General features: G+C 41.4%; 1 protein-coding gene across 1 annotated transcript in view; it reads left to right on the top strand.

Moving 5' to 3' along the window:
• The window catches only part of LOC130273915 (beta-Ala-His dipeptidase-like), a 44,770-nt gene extending 30,585 nt beyond the window's left edge, over window positions 1-14,185 (top strand). The window contains exons 8-12 of the mRNA XM_056521435.1: window positions 5,810-5,970; window positions 8,065-8,229; window positions 8,897-9,038; window positions 11,384-11,531; window positions 13,563-14,185. Of these exons, the coding sequence (XP_056377410.1) occupies window positions 5,810-5,970; window positions 8,065-8,229; window positions 8,897-9,038; window positions 11,384-11,531; window positions 13,563-13,626 (680 nt within the window). The 3' untranslated portion in view covers window positions 13,627-14,185. The remainder of the gene's footprint in view (window positions 1-5,809; window positions 5,971-8,064; window positions 8,230-8,896; window positions 9,039-11,383; window positions 11,532-13,562) is intronic.
• The last annotated feature ends 539 nt before the right edge of the window (window positions 14,186-14,724 follow it).

Genomic DNA, 14,724 nt, shown 5'->3' with positions numbered 1-14,724 from the left:
GAAGTGAGAGAGTGCCATGTGCATTTGAGGACAAAATTAGGGATTGCATATGGGTAGACAACGGGGTATTCTATGCCAGTGATTCCCAAACAGGATGCCTCCAGCTGTTGCTAAACTGCAAGCATGCCTGGACAGTCAGTGGCTGTCCGGAAAAGCTGGGAGTTGTTGTTTTGTAACAGCTGGAGGCTCCGTTTTGGAAACACTGCTGTATGATACGTTTTTCATTTTTATTGAGGGGGGGGGGGGGACTGTGTAATGGGGGTGTATATGTACTGTTTTACCCTTTATTTTGTGTTAGTGTAGTGTAGTGTAATGTTTTTAGGGTACATTCACACAGGCAGGGGTTTATGGTGAGTTTCCTGCTAGGAGTTTGCAATGCGGCAGAAAACCCTGTACATTCACATGGGGGCAAACATTCAGCTGTTGCAAAACTACAACTCCCAGCATGCACTGACAGACCAACGCATGATGGGAGTTGTAGTTTTGCAACAGCTGGAGGCACACTGGTTGGAAAACCTTCAGTTAGGTTCTGTTACCTAACTCAGTATTTTCCAACCAGTCTGCCTCCAGCTGTTGCAAAACTACAACTCCCAGCATGTTCTGATCGCCAAAGGGCATGCAGAGATATCTAGTTATGCAACAGCTGGAGGTACGCAACTACAATTCCCAGCATGGCGAGACAGCTGTTTGCTGTTCGTGCATTTTGGGAGTTGTAGTCTTGCAAGATTTAGATTGCCACGGTTTAGAAACCACTGCACAGTGATCTCCAAACTGTAGCCCTCCAGCTGTTGCAAAACTACAAATCCCAGCATGCCCAAACAGCAAACAGCTGTCTGGGAATGCTGGGAGTTGTAGTTTTGCAACATCTGGAGGGCTACAGTTTAGAGACCACTGTATAGTAATCTCCAAACTGTAGCCCTCCAGATGTTGCTAGGCAACAACTCACCGGCTTCCGTAGTCGCAGGATCGCTGCACCAGGGAGAGGATTGCCGCCCGCTGCCGGTAAGTGGACCTCCACTGCTGGTCACACTACAGTTCCCCTGTTCTGCCCTGACTACCGTGGGTGGGCAGAACGGGGGAACCTAACTTTAACCCCCCCGCCCCCGATCTGCTATTGGTCGGTTGCTTCTGACCGACCAAAAGCAGGGATAGGAGGGGTGGCACCCCTGCCAGCTCACTCTTATCCCTTCATGGGGATCGTGGGTGTCTTGGACATCCCCGACCCCCTTATTTTCCGGTTCACCGGAGACCCGTATGACCCGGAATCGCCGCAGATCACCGGTCTGAATTGACCAGCAATCACTGACATGGGGGGTGTCTCAGGACCCCCCTGGGCATTGTCACGGGATGCCTTCTGAATTATTTCAGCAGGCATCCCGGTCCGGTCCCAGGTACGCCCTGGGTCCCTAAGTGGTTAAAGGTTTTTGTTTTTTTTATCAACTGGTGCCAGAAAGTTAAACAGATTTGTAAATTACTTCTATATAAAAATGTTAATCCTTCCAGTACTTATCAGCTGCTGTATGCTCCAAAGGAAGTTCTTTTCATTTTGAATTTCTTTTCTGTCTGACCACAGTGCTCTCTGTTGACACATCTGTCCATTTTAGGAACTGTCCAGAGCTGAATAGGTTTGCTATGGGGATTTGCTCCTACTCTGGACAGTTCCTAAAATGGACAGAGGTATCAGCAGAGAGAAGCACTGAACTGCCTCTGGAGCATATAGCAGCTGATAAATACTGTAAGGATTAAGATTTTTAAATAGAAGTAATTTACTAATCTCTTTAACTTAAAAAAAATGTTTTCCAATGGAGTACCCCTTTAATGACGCATGGTGTATAATTACGTCCTGCGCCGGCTCCCGTGATATAATGCGAGGTCACACGGTGACCTTACATCATATCAGGTCGGTCCCGGCGGCCATCAACGGCCAGGACCCGCGACTAATACCGGACATCGCCGATCGTGGTGATGCCTGGTATTAACCCTTCAGACGCTGCAAGCAAAGTTGATTGCCACGTCTGAAGTGAAACCTTCCCAGCAGCTCAGTCGGGCTGTATGGACATGAGGAGGGTCCCTACCTGCCTCCTCATTGTCCAATTTCCGAATGACTGCTCAGTGCCTGAGATCCAGGCAGATAACACTATCAATGCTATTCTATGGCATAGCAATGATCAGTGTAGGAAATCAGTGTGTGCAATGTTATAGTCCCCCTATGGGGGCTATAACATTGCAAAAAATTTTTTTGAAAATAAAGTGTTTAACCCCTTAAGGACTCAGGGTTTTTCCGTTTTTGCACTTTCGTTTTTTCCTCCTTACCTTTTAAAAATCATAACCCTTTCAATTTGCCACCTAAAAATCCATATTATGGCTTATTTTTTGCGTAACCAATTCTACTTTGCAGTGACATCAGTCATTTTACCCAAAAATGCACGGCGAAACGGAAAAAAAAAATCATTGTGTGACAAAATCGAAAAAAAAAACGCCATTTTGTAACTTTTGGGGGCTTCCGTTTCTACGCAGTGCATATTTCGGTATAAATTACACCTTATCATTATTCTGTAGGTCCATACGGTTAAAATGATACCCTACTTATATAGGTTTGATTTTGTCGCACTTCTGGAAAAAATCATAACTACATGCAGGAAAATGTATACATTTAAAAATGTCATCTTCTGACCCCTATAACTTTTTTATTTTTCCACGTACGGGGCGGTATGAGGACTAATTTTTTGCGCCGTGATCTGAAGTTTTTATCGGTATGATTTTTGTTTTATCGGACTTTTTGATCACTTTTTATTCATTTTTTAATGTTATAAAAAGTGACCAAAATACGCTTTTTTGGACTTTGGAATTTTTTTGCGCGTACGCCATTGACCATACGGCTTTATTAATGATATATTTTTATAGTTCGGACATTTACGCACGCGGCGATACCACATATGTTTATTTATTTATTTTTTTACACTGTTTTATTTTTTTTATGGGAAAAGGGGGGTGATTCAAACTTTTATTAGGGAAGGGGTTAAATGACCTTTATTAACACTTTTTTTTTCCTTTTTTTTTGCAGTGTTATAGGTCCCATAGGGACCTATAACACTGCACACACTGATCTCTCATCCTGATCACAGGCGTGTATTAACACGCCTGTGATCAGCATTATCGGCGCTTGACTGCTCCTGTCTGGATCTCAGGCACGGAGCAGTCATTCGTCGATCGGACACCGAGGAGGCAGGTAAGAGCCCTCCCGGTGTCCGATCAGCTGTTCGGGACGCCGCGATTTCACCGCGGAGGTCCCGAACAGCCCGACTGAGCAGCCAGGATACTTTCAGTTTCACTTTAGAAGCGGCGGTCAGCTTTGACCGCCGCTTCTAAAGGGTTAATACCGCACATCGCCGCGATCGGCGATGTGTGGTATTAGCCGCGGGTCCCGGCCGTTAAGGGGTTAAATGTGATTTAACCCCTTCCCTAATAAAAGTCTGAATCACCCCCTTTTCCACCCCCTTTTCCCATAAAAAAAACCCTCTGTAAATAAATATAAACATATGCGGTGTTGCCCTGTGCACAAATATCCAAACTATAAAAGTATATCATTAATTAAACCGCATGGTCAATGGCGTACACGTAAAAAAAAAATCCAAAGTCCAAAATAGCGTATTTTTGGTCACTTTTTCTACCATAAAAAAATTAATAAAAAGCGATTAAAAAATCTGAGCAAAACAAAAATGGTACCGATAAAAACTTCAGATCACGGCGCAAAAAATTCGCCCTCATACATCCCCATATGGGGGAAAATAAAGTCAGAAAATTACATTTTTAAACGTGTTAATTTTCATGCATGTAGTTATGATTTTTTTTTTCAGAAGTAAGACAAAATCAAACCTATATAAGTAGGGTACCATTCTAATGGTATGGACCTACAGAATAAAGAGGTGTAATTTTTTACTGAAAAATGCACTGAATTAAAACGGAAGCCCCCAAAAGTTACAAAATGGCGTTTTTTTTTTTTCAATTTTGTCGCACAATGATTAATTTTTGGGGGTTTTGCCATATGTTTTTGGGTAGAATGACTTATATCATTACAAAGTAGAATTGGTGGCGCAAAGATTAAGCCATCATATAGATTTTTAGGTGGGGAAATTGAAAGGGTTATGATTTTTAAAAGGTAAGGAGGAAAATACGAAAATGCAAAAACGGAAAAACGCTGAATCCTTAAGGGGTTAAAGGAAATCTGCAGCCTAAATACACTTGTCCCCTATACACAGGATAGGGGATAAGTGTTTGATGGCGGGGTGTCCGACCGCCGGGCATTGCTGTGGCTAATGCGCATAGCGTCACCCTCAGTGAGGTTGACGGTATGCCCCCTCCCCATACAGCTCTAGAGGAGAGTCGGGGATGAACGAACGCTGCATACCCACCTCTCCCATAGAGATACATGGAAGGAGGCGTGTCGGCCATGGCATTATGCTGCGGCCATCACGCCTCCAGCACGGGAGAGCCGTGGCCACGTGCAGGAGATCACGGGGGTCCCAGCGCTCAGACCCCCATGATCAAACACTTATCTCCTATCCTAGTAAGGGTATTTAGGCTGCAGATTAAAGGGGTACTCTGCCTCTAGACATCTTATCCCCTATCCAAAGGATAGGGGATAAGATGTCTGATCGCAGGTGTCCCGCAGCTGGGAGCCTCGGGATCTCTGTGCAGCACCCAGCGTTCGTTTAGAATGCTGGGTACGGGCGGCAGGGTCATGACGTCACAGCCATGCCCCTCGTGACGTCGCAGCACGCCCCTTCAATGCAAGTCTAGAGGAGGGGGTGTTGCAGCCACGCCCCCTTCCATAGACTTGCATTATGGGGGCATGGTGTGACATCGCAAGGGGTGTGGCCATGACATCACGACCCCACCGCCCCCTCCAAGCGTTCCGAACAACGGAGTGGAGTACCTCTTTAAGACAGCAAGGAGAAGCCACAATACACAAGGACCTTGATGCAATCTGGGAACTGATGAGATTCTGGCTGGGCCTAGACAAGTTGTAGTGGCTTTAGCTAAATTATTGATCTACACCCCACAGTAGGAACTTCTGCACTAAAACTAACAGAAGTATTGTGTCAGGAGCCAGCTGACGATACAGCCTGTGCCCCCCTGGTAACGCAAATGGTCAGTAACATTACATATTGTATTTTGGCTGGGCAGAATGAATTATTTTAGGGACAGGCCCAATACTTTGTTTACTACCATTTATCCCTTATTCTTATAATCAGAGAATATCTGTGGGGACCCCTTGTGCCCATGTACAGTTGACAAAATTGTGACAAGGCTGTGAAAGAACAAAGCCCAGCCTGCCCTCAGGTGCCAGATTCCTCAGTATCCATCAAAAGTTGTTTCCTGGCTGGCTGCAGATTCCCCCTGTGGGACTTTGCACATTTGGAAGGTAATTCTATGACAGAATCACTACCAGCAGGTAACATATAGAACTAAGTAAAGCTATGTTCACGTCTGTGTTGGAGGTACTGTTCATGTCTTTGCTGCAAATTGTGTCATTTTGACAATAAGAATAGCACAGCATGCAATAAGATTCTGCCATTCAAAACAATTGACCCCATTATAAGTAAGTGGAATCCATCAGGCACTCCATCATCTTCATCTGTTTGCTTCTATATTAGAACAGAAAAGTGGAATTGATTTGGCACACACTAAGGCTTTCACAAGGGCCCTTCATATGGCTGTACAAATAAAGCCTAGCTCTGTATTGCTTATATATTTTAGAAATGTATAAAAGTATTTTATAATCAGATCCCTTCTTATCCTTTTCAAGGTGTGCTTGCTGATGTGAATGGAAAAATACTGATTCCTGGTATTTATGATGATGTTTTACCTGTTACCGAACAAGAAAAAGAGTTATACAAAGATCTTATATTCGACCTGAAAGATATGCAGAGAGACTCAGGAGTAAGCAAATTTCTCCATAGCACGAAGGTAAGTAAGAAGCATCTCTAGATGTCTATTAATACACAGTTTATTAAGATTAATTTACTGTGCAACAAATATAGTTAAAAAATATATTGCATAATATATATTTAGCGAAAAAGTCTGTATATATGATAAGAACGTGTTCAGATCCTCACTGATCTCCAGAAGGAGGGGAGAGGAGTGTGTAGCTAGGTGCTTCCTTCCCGGGCTTGCTGCCTTTTCCATCTCGCTGCACAAGATGAGCTATATCACCTTAAGGATGCAGAGCATGTACCCCCTGCGCCCCTTCTATAACATGTGCTCAGGAGCTGAGCACGCATAATAGCGGAGTGGTCCTGGCGGATATCAGCCACTGGGACCCGTGTCTAAAGCCGGAAATCATTGATCGCGTTGATGCCGAGAATTTACCCCTTAGACTTTGATCATGGCGTCTAAAATTAAATGTAAACATTTCTAACACCTCAGCGGAGCTGATCAGGACCATTGCTGTGAAAACGCGATGTCCCGACCAGCTGAGAGGACGATGGTAGAGCCCTTACTAGCCTCTTTGCCGTCCGATCAGGTTCTCCAAGGCTCAAATCAGCCTAGACATAACATACACATGTGGTATTGTCGTATGTGTAAATGTCTGAACTATAAAATATAGCATTAATTAAACCGCAAGGACATATACGTAAAAAAAATACCAAATTCCAGAATTGCGTATTTTAGTCACTTTGTATACTCTATAAAAATTTTTATAAAAAGCAATAAATTCCCATCGAAACACAAATGGTACCAATAAAAACAAGATATCGACGCAAAACATTAGCCCTCATACATTCCCATAAACGGAAAAATAAAAAAGCTATAGGGGTCGGAAGAGGACAATTTTAATTGTACAAATTTTTGAACAAAAAGTTAAAAAAAATTTTAAATCAGTAAAACAAAAATCAAACCTATATAAGTTCAACATCGTTGTAATCATATTATGATTATGTGGATTGTGTGGTAAAATGATAAAAAATTTTACAAAGTAAAACTGATGGCACAAACAACAAGCCCTCATATAGGTCTGTAGGAGTTATGATTTTAAGAATGTCAGGAGAAAAAAATTAAAGTGCAAAAATGAAAAAACACTGAGTCCTTAAAGGGGCACTCCACTGGAAAACATTTGTTTTTAAATCAACTGGTGCCAGAAAGATAAACAGACTTGTAAATTACTTCTAATAAAAAATCTTAAAGGAGTAGTCCAGTGGTGATTCAGTGGTGAGCAACTTATCCCCTATCCTAAGGATAGGGGATAAGTTGCAGATCGCGGGGGGTCCGACCCCTGGGGCCCACTGCGATCTCCTGTATGGAGCCCCGACAGCCTGCTGGAAGGGGGCGTGTCGACCTCCGCACGAGGCGGCGGCCGACACGCCCCCTCAATACAACTCTATGGCAGAGCCGAAGCGCTGCCTTCGGCAATCTCCGGCTCTGCCATAGAGATGTATTGAGGGGGCGTGTCGGCCGCCGCCTCGTGCGGGGGTCGACACCCGCTATCTCAGCGGAGAGCCGGGGCCCCGTACAGAGAGATCGCAGGGGGCCCCAGCGGTCGGACCCCCCGCGATCTCAAACTTATCCCCTATCCTTAGGATAGGGGATAAGTTTTTCACCACTGGACTACCCCTTTAATCCTTTCCAGTACTTATCAGCTGCTGTATGATCCACAGGAAATTCTTTTCTTTTTGAATTTCCTTTCTGCCTGACCACAGTGCTCTCTGCTGACACCTCTGTCCATTTTAGGAACTGTCGAGAGTAGGAGCAAATCCCCATTGAAAACCTATCCTGCTCTGGACAGTTCCTAAAATGGAAAAGGTGTCAGCAGAGAGCACTGTGGTCAGGCAGAAAGGAAATTAAAAAAGAACAGAACTTCCTGTGGATCATACAGCAGCTGATAAGTACTGGAAGGATTAAGATTTTTTTAATAGAAGTAATTTATAAATCTGTTTCATTTTCTGGCATCAGTTGATTTAAAAAAAACATTTCCAGTGGAGTTGGGATTTGGGATTAAAGACATAGACATGTCAAAAGATTTTTCTAAGGACAGGAACTCTTGAAAATGTTTTTTCCTTTCAGGGTGATCTACTTATGCACAGATGGAGGTTTCCTTCTGTATCAATCCATGGCATTGAAGGAGCATTTTCAGGATCTGGTACAAAAACAGTTATACCTGCAAAGGTTATTGGAAAGTTCTCAATTCGTCAGGTTCCTAAAATGAAGCCATCTGTTGTAGAGAAACAGGTATATCTGTTATATAATAGTCTTAGAAGATTTGACAGAAAGAACAGAGAAGCATACAGAAATGTATATCGCTTATTATTGATAGTATGTACCAAAATGTGGGCGTGGCTTTATACTTTTTCATAATTCAGGTTATTTCATTTTCCACCCTGTTTTTGGCAATTTTTCCCCTTTGATCTTTTCTTCTAAAAGAGAGGTCAAATAAATGAAATGAGCATAAATGAGCATATTTTGGCCAATATGTCCAATGCCATAAAAGTTCCCGACATTTGAAAATCATGTTTAAGAACTTGAGGAGAAAACACACTAGAAATTTTACATTGAAATTAAAAAAATACACCATTTATTAATAAAATGTTATATACTTTATATTTTCCCCTACAAGGAAGCCAATTTTCCATTATATGAACACAAATAAACTGACAGCAGCGTCTGGTGCATCATAGGGCATAAAACAATGGCGCAAATTTTTTTTATTACAGCCCAACAGATCCCATTGACTATGATAGGGTCTGTGGGACAAAATAGCACATGCTATTTGTCTGCATCAGAGGCTTCTAATTGCCCTCCAACACAGATGTGAACAGGGTCTAATGCAATTTCTAACAAATGTGTTATGTCTTTTTTTAATTCCAAGTTACCATTCACAATGTTATATTTTTACTAGGTATCTAATTATCTGGAAAGCAAATTTGCAGAACGTAAGAGCCCTAACAAAATGAAGGTAACCATGGTCATAGGTGCACAGCCCTGGTTAGCAAATATGAGTGACCCTCAATATCTGGCTGCCCGAAATGCAGTGAGAAGAGGTAATATTAGAAAAATGTTGAGTAAGGAAATTAGTAGTAAAATGTGTAACTGTTAATTTGTTCACTATTACACCTGCCAATTAATGGACCAATACAATGAATATGTTAACACAGATTCCCTTTAAGACCAAAGGTCAAGGGTGTGACAAATTACTTAAAACGAAACTGACAGCATACACGAGGTATCATTTTCCCAGACCTGCAATTTGGTTCTGGAGATACCTGTTGTATTAGCCTCCATTGCTAAAAGTCGGCTTTGCACATTGGAGGCGAGATCTAGCATGCTTGGTCCAGTCTTCTTTGCGCAAAAATCCAGCTATTAACCATGGAGGCTAATACAACAGGTATCTCCGAAACCGAATCGTAAATCCGGGTAAGTGATACAGCACTATCAGCCAGGAAATCAACTCACAATAACTGAAATCTCATATCTGTGACAATACTAAGGAAACTTGTGAGAAACCACTGTCCATATTTACATACTGTATACTAAGGACCTTCTTAACCCCTTAAGGAAAACTGGTGTAAATGTACATCCTGGTACCCAACGCACCAGAACATACATTTACATCCTGTACATGAAGCAAGCACAGGAGCTGTGCTCATGCACGGCATGACCCGCCAGTAATGGTGGACATCAACGATGGATCGATACTGATCATGGCATCTGCTGCATTATTAGTGCTCGGAGGGACTCATCGGACCACCTGCGGTGTAATGGCAGGGGGTCCAATGAGTCATGATGGCCGCCACTGGAGGTCCCCTCTGACCTGCCTCCTGGCAGCTCCGGCAATCTTTCCCTTTGGTCTGCCTTCTAGCAGGCCAGAGAAGTAAATCACTTGTAATCCAAACTTGCTGCTTTTTGGTCACATCCCATCCCAGTAAAATGACATGAAAAGGGGATCAAAAAGTCTTATGTAAGTAAAAGTGGAACAAATAAAAGCAGCGCAAAAAAAGAGCCCTCATAAAGCCCCGTATATGGAAACATGTGGATGTTATGGGGCTCAGAATAGGCTGATTTTAAACATACTTATTTTGTTAAAAAAAAAATTTTTTCCAAGTAGTACAATAGTAAAGCATGTAAACATTTATATAAATTTTATTCGTATGGAGCCACAGAATAAAAAAAATGTCAGTTTCACTGTAAAGTTCACTGCGTAAAAACTAAACCGTCCAAAAGTTGGACATTTGCGATTATTTTCTTTTTCATTTTCCCTCAAAATATTTTTTTTTTCTGGTGAGCCATACATTTTAGGGTAAAGCAAAAGGTGTAAGTACAAAGTACAATTGCTGTGAAAAAAAAAACAAACCCTCAATCTTCCACACGGTGCCCTAGCTCTCTATGGGAGATCCGGAGATTCCCGAGTGCTCTGGCTCTCCCATAAAGTTGCATTGAGGGGGCGTGTCGGCTATCGCTTCATGCAGTGGTCGACACACCCCATTTAGGAGGAGAGCCGAGGGGCTGTACAGGAGATTGCGGGGGTCCCGGTGGTCAGATCCCTTGTGATCTGAAACTTATCCTTATGAGAGTGTATACATTTTCTATACCGGAGATCTCCTTTAAGGGAAGAGATTTTTTAAATTTGTGCAAAATCTAAATAAATACAACAAATCCTCCTTAAAAACAAGAAATGTATTTATTTGTAATCACTGTATAGCTAATTTTATAGATTGCTTAGTATGGAAAAGTTTTCTGCACAACAATTGGCAGGGAGTACTGCCATGCAGGATAAAGGGTTGCGGTGCTAAAGTAGCATTGTAGCACTTTTATTCACCAAATTGGTTGGGTTCAGAAAGTGGTCTTATCCTTATGGTACATAAAAAAATTATGTAAAATACAGTAGGAAATGGACTTGCAATATGGATTGTAATATTTAAAAATGCATTTAAATATATGTAAAAGCTCTGATTTTTACCACTTCAATTGTCAAAAAGTGCTCTGGAAATCTGCAATTCCACATGGAAATTCCGCATCAGCAGAGTCCCATTGATTTCTATGGAATTCTGCTGCACTGTGCACACGGCAGAATTACTGCACCAGATATTTCTGAATCCTGATTCCGCCGTCCGCACAAACATTAAACATGTTCAATGTTTTTGCAGAATCTGCAAGACAATGCATTGCCGCCTATGAGACAGTACATTTTCGAGCGGTCAAATTCTGTAATTTTTTTTGTCCCTGTGAACCCAGTCTAAGTGGGATAAAGAACTACAAAATGTTATGCCATGCCCTGTTGGAACAACCCAATTATCTTATGTTTATGTGTTTAGCTGTAGCCCGCTACTGTCTTTGCAGTAAATTGTTGGAATGCTTAAGCTATTAATGTTTGTTATCTGTTTGCTAGTTTTCAATGTGGAAGCAGACATGATCCGTGCAGGAGGTACAATACCAATAGCGAAAAACTTTGAAGATGTTTTAGGAAAAAGTGTCATGTTACTTGGTATTGGTGGACCAGACGATGCTCCTCATGGCCAGAATGAGAAAATAAGCATGTAAGGATTGTTTGGATTTAAGAACTTTTATAGTTAGTGATAATTTATTTATTTCTTTAATGCCCCAAGACATCTTATCCTCTGTCCAAAGGAAAGGGGATAAGATGTCTGATCGCGGGGGGTCCCGCCACTGGGGACCCCCGCAATCTAGCATGCAGCACTCACCTGTAAGTACTGCCGGAAGCGCTGGAGGTTCTCAGTCTTTTGCCTCCTGACCACGGGGACAGATTATTGTGACGTCACGACTCCGCCCTTGTGTGACATCACACCCCGTCCCCTCAATGCAAGTCTATGGGAGGAGCACTCTCCTTATAGACTTTGAGTGAAAGCTGCTGTTAGCAGCCGTGTATTCACAGTAAATGGCAGACATCAGTGATCCCACCAGTGTCCACCATTAACCCCCTAAAATCCATGATCAATTGTGATCATGGCACCTCTGTCCATGTGAGGAACTGTCCAGAGTAGGAGAAAATCCACATAGCAAACCTATCCTGCTCTGGACAGTTCCTGCCATGGACAAAGGTGTCCGCAAAGAGCACTGTGGTCAAACAGAAAATAAATTCAAAAAGAAAACTTCTTGTGGAGCATACAGCAGCTGATAAGTACTGGAAGGATACATTTTTTTAAATAGAAGTAATTTACAAATCTGTTTAACTTTCTGGCACCAGTTGATTTAACCCCTTACCACCCCAGGACGTATGCATACCTCCAAGTTGCTAGCTTGTTAGCGCTACTGCACGTATGCATACGTCCTAGCGATATCCTGCTCTGCGCTGCAGGAGATTGCCGGCGGGACCCGGCTGTCAATCACAGCCGGGGTCCCGCTGCAGCTGCTGGGGCCGCGATCATGCCGGTCCTGGCAGCATTAACCCCATAGATGCTGTGATCACTCCTGATCACGTCCTCTATCGTGTTGACAGGGGGAGGGTGCTCCCCCTGTTCACCAACGGTGGCTCCACGATACGATCGAGGGTCGCCGTTGGTTGCTATGGCAGCAGGAGGTCAGATGATGACCTCCTGTATGCCTGCTACGGAAGCCTGTGAGATACAGCCAGAGGCTGGATCACACAGACTGTAGTGTGTGCAGCTCATTAGGTCATACTGTGCTGTAGTAGAAATGTATTGCAGCATAGTATAATCTGTAATACGTGAAAAAAAAATTATAAAATGTTCTTCAATAAAAATATAGTGTAAAAAAATTAAATTAATTCCTTTTTCCCAATAAAAGCTCTGTATTATCATAAAAAAAAAACACAAATCGAATACATACTAGGTATTACCACGTTCGTAATGACGTGTACTTTAAAGCTATAATGTAAATTATCCCGCACGGTGAACGCCTTAAAAAAAAAAACGCAAAATTGGCTAATTTTGGTGCAAATAGCGGAATAATAAAAAAAAATTAAAAGGTAGAATGTATCGCAAAAATTATACCAATAAAAAGTAAAAGCTTTTCCCACAAAAAAATAAGCCCTCACTCAATGGCGTCGGATGAAAAATAAAAAAAGTTACAGCTGTCGGAAAATGATAACATAAAAAAGGGAAAAAATAAATTTTGCTCAGAAAAGGAAAAAGAACATAAAAAGCTATATAAAACGGGTATTGCCATAATTGTACCGATCCACAGAATAAATATAACATCACACAGTGAACACGATAAAACAAATTTTTTTTTAAAAACACCAAAAATTTTCACAATATGTTGGAGTCTTTCACAAAAAATGCTGCATGTGTCAATAATAATGCACCACTTATATAAAGTACAATATGTCACGAAAAAACTATCTCAGAATCGCTCCGCTCAGAAAAAGCGCTCTAAAGTTATTCCCATTTATAGAGACCCAGTCAAATAAAAAAAAATAAAAAGAGCCTGGCCATTAGGGTAAAAAATGGGTCCGTCCTTAAGGGATTAAAAAAAATAGTTTTCCACCGGAGTACCCCTTTAAAGGGTCAGATGACTCTCCGAATGCATTGTATGTTATTGTTGTTTATTACACAAATCTGATCATTTATATATTTTTTTCTTTATAGGTACAATTATATTGAAGGAACAAAACTGTATGCAAGTTTTCTGCAAGAACTTGCATCCATCTGATCTATTGTACTGTTATTCATTATAGATACTGCTTTTCTGCACTGCAACATCATTCATATATGCTATATTAGCAACTGTGTATGCATTCATTTTCCGAATGAAAAAGAAAAAATTACATGGATATTAGTTCTGTAAACCACAATATAAACAAAGGAAAAAGGGTAAAAAAAAACCATGATGGTATAAGAGCCCCTGATTAACATAGCCATTTATAAATGCATCTGCTTTGGCTGACATACGTTTTAATGCATTGTTCATGATGTCATTACTTTAATGTTTATGATAACATTTTCAGCACATTAAGGCAAAAATCTGACAATGGCATATGGCATATTTTAACCTTAAAACTGCATACTAGTAGAATGATCTGTCAATACGCTACAATTTCTCTGCAATCCTTCCAAAGAAGGTTTTACTGCGTTTTAACCATTTATACTGATGATAGAAACATTACGGTGTAATAATTTGTGGGTGTGTGATTTGAATAAGGCTTTAAATTCAATTAACAAACCTGTGCATTCTTGTGTGTGAAAAATAAACAAATTTTGCATTTAGCATATTAAGCAGTAAAATGCAATTATTTGTCATATGCATTCGAAAAAGCTACCACAACATTCAGACCGTTCAGTTTTCTGTTCAGACTTGTGGGCAGAAAATCCACAGTGGAATACAGCAGCTGCAAAGTGGATGAGATTTTAATTCTTATCCACACACTGAAGAAAAATAAACATGAAAATTGACTTGTAAAGCTTACATGTCTTTTTAAAAGTGTTTTAAGAACTTTCATGGTTTTATAGAATGGTGATTTTAGCGCTCAATCTATTTTACCCCTAAGAAACCCCTCTGTGGAGCCAAGCTATTTCTCATCCTCTCCATTTAAGGGGGCAGGGCCAGAGCTTGGATATTGCAAGGTGTACACACACAGATACTTCTTTCTCCACAGCTATTGGCCAATTACAGCACAGTACTTACTTCTATCTGCTGCTATAGTGCTGCCGAAAGCTTACTTGACTAAACAAGCTGGCACTGTGCTGGGTGATGATTCCCAGTGATCTACAATAGATGACATATGAAGGGAGAAGAGGGTAACAGATGTAA

The sequence above is a fragment of the Hyla sarda genome, chromosome 5, assembly GCF_029499605.1.
Source record: "Hyla sarda isolate aHylSar1 chromosome 5, aHylSar1.hap1, whole genome shotgun sequence".
In the NCBI taxonomy this organism is placed as follows: Eukaryota; Metazoa; Chordata; class Amphibia; order Anura; family Hylidae; genus Hyla; species Hyla sarda.
Note: the sequence above shows the minus strand (reverse complement) of the source record. Positions and strands in the feature narration are given on the sequence as shown.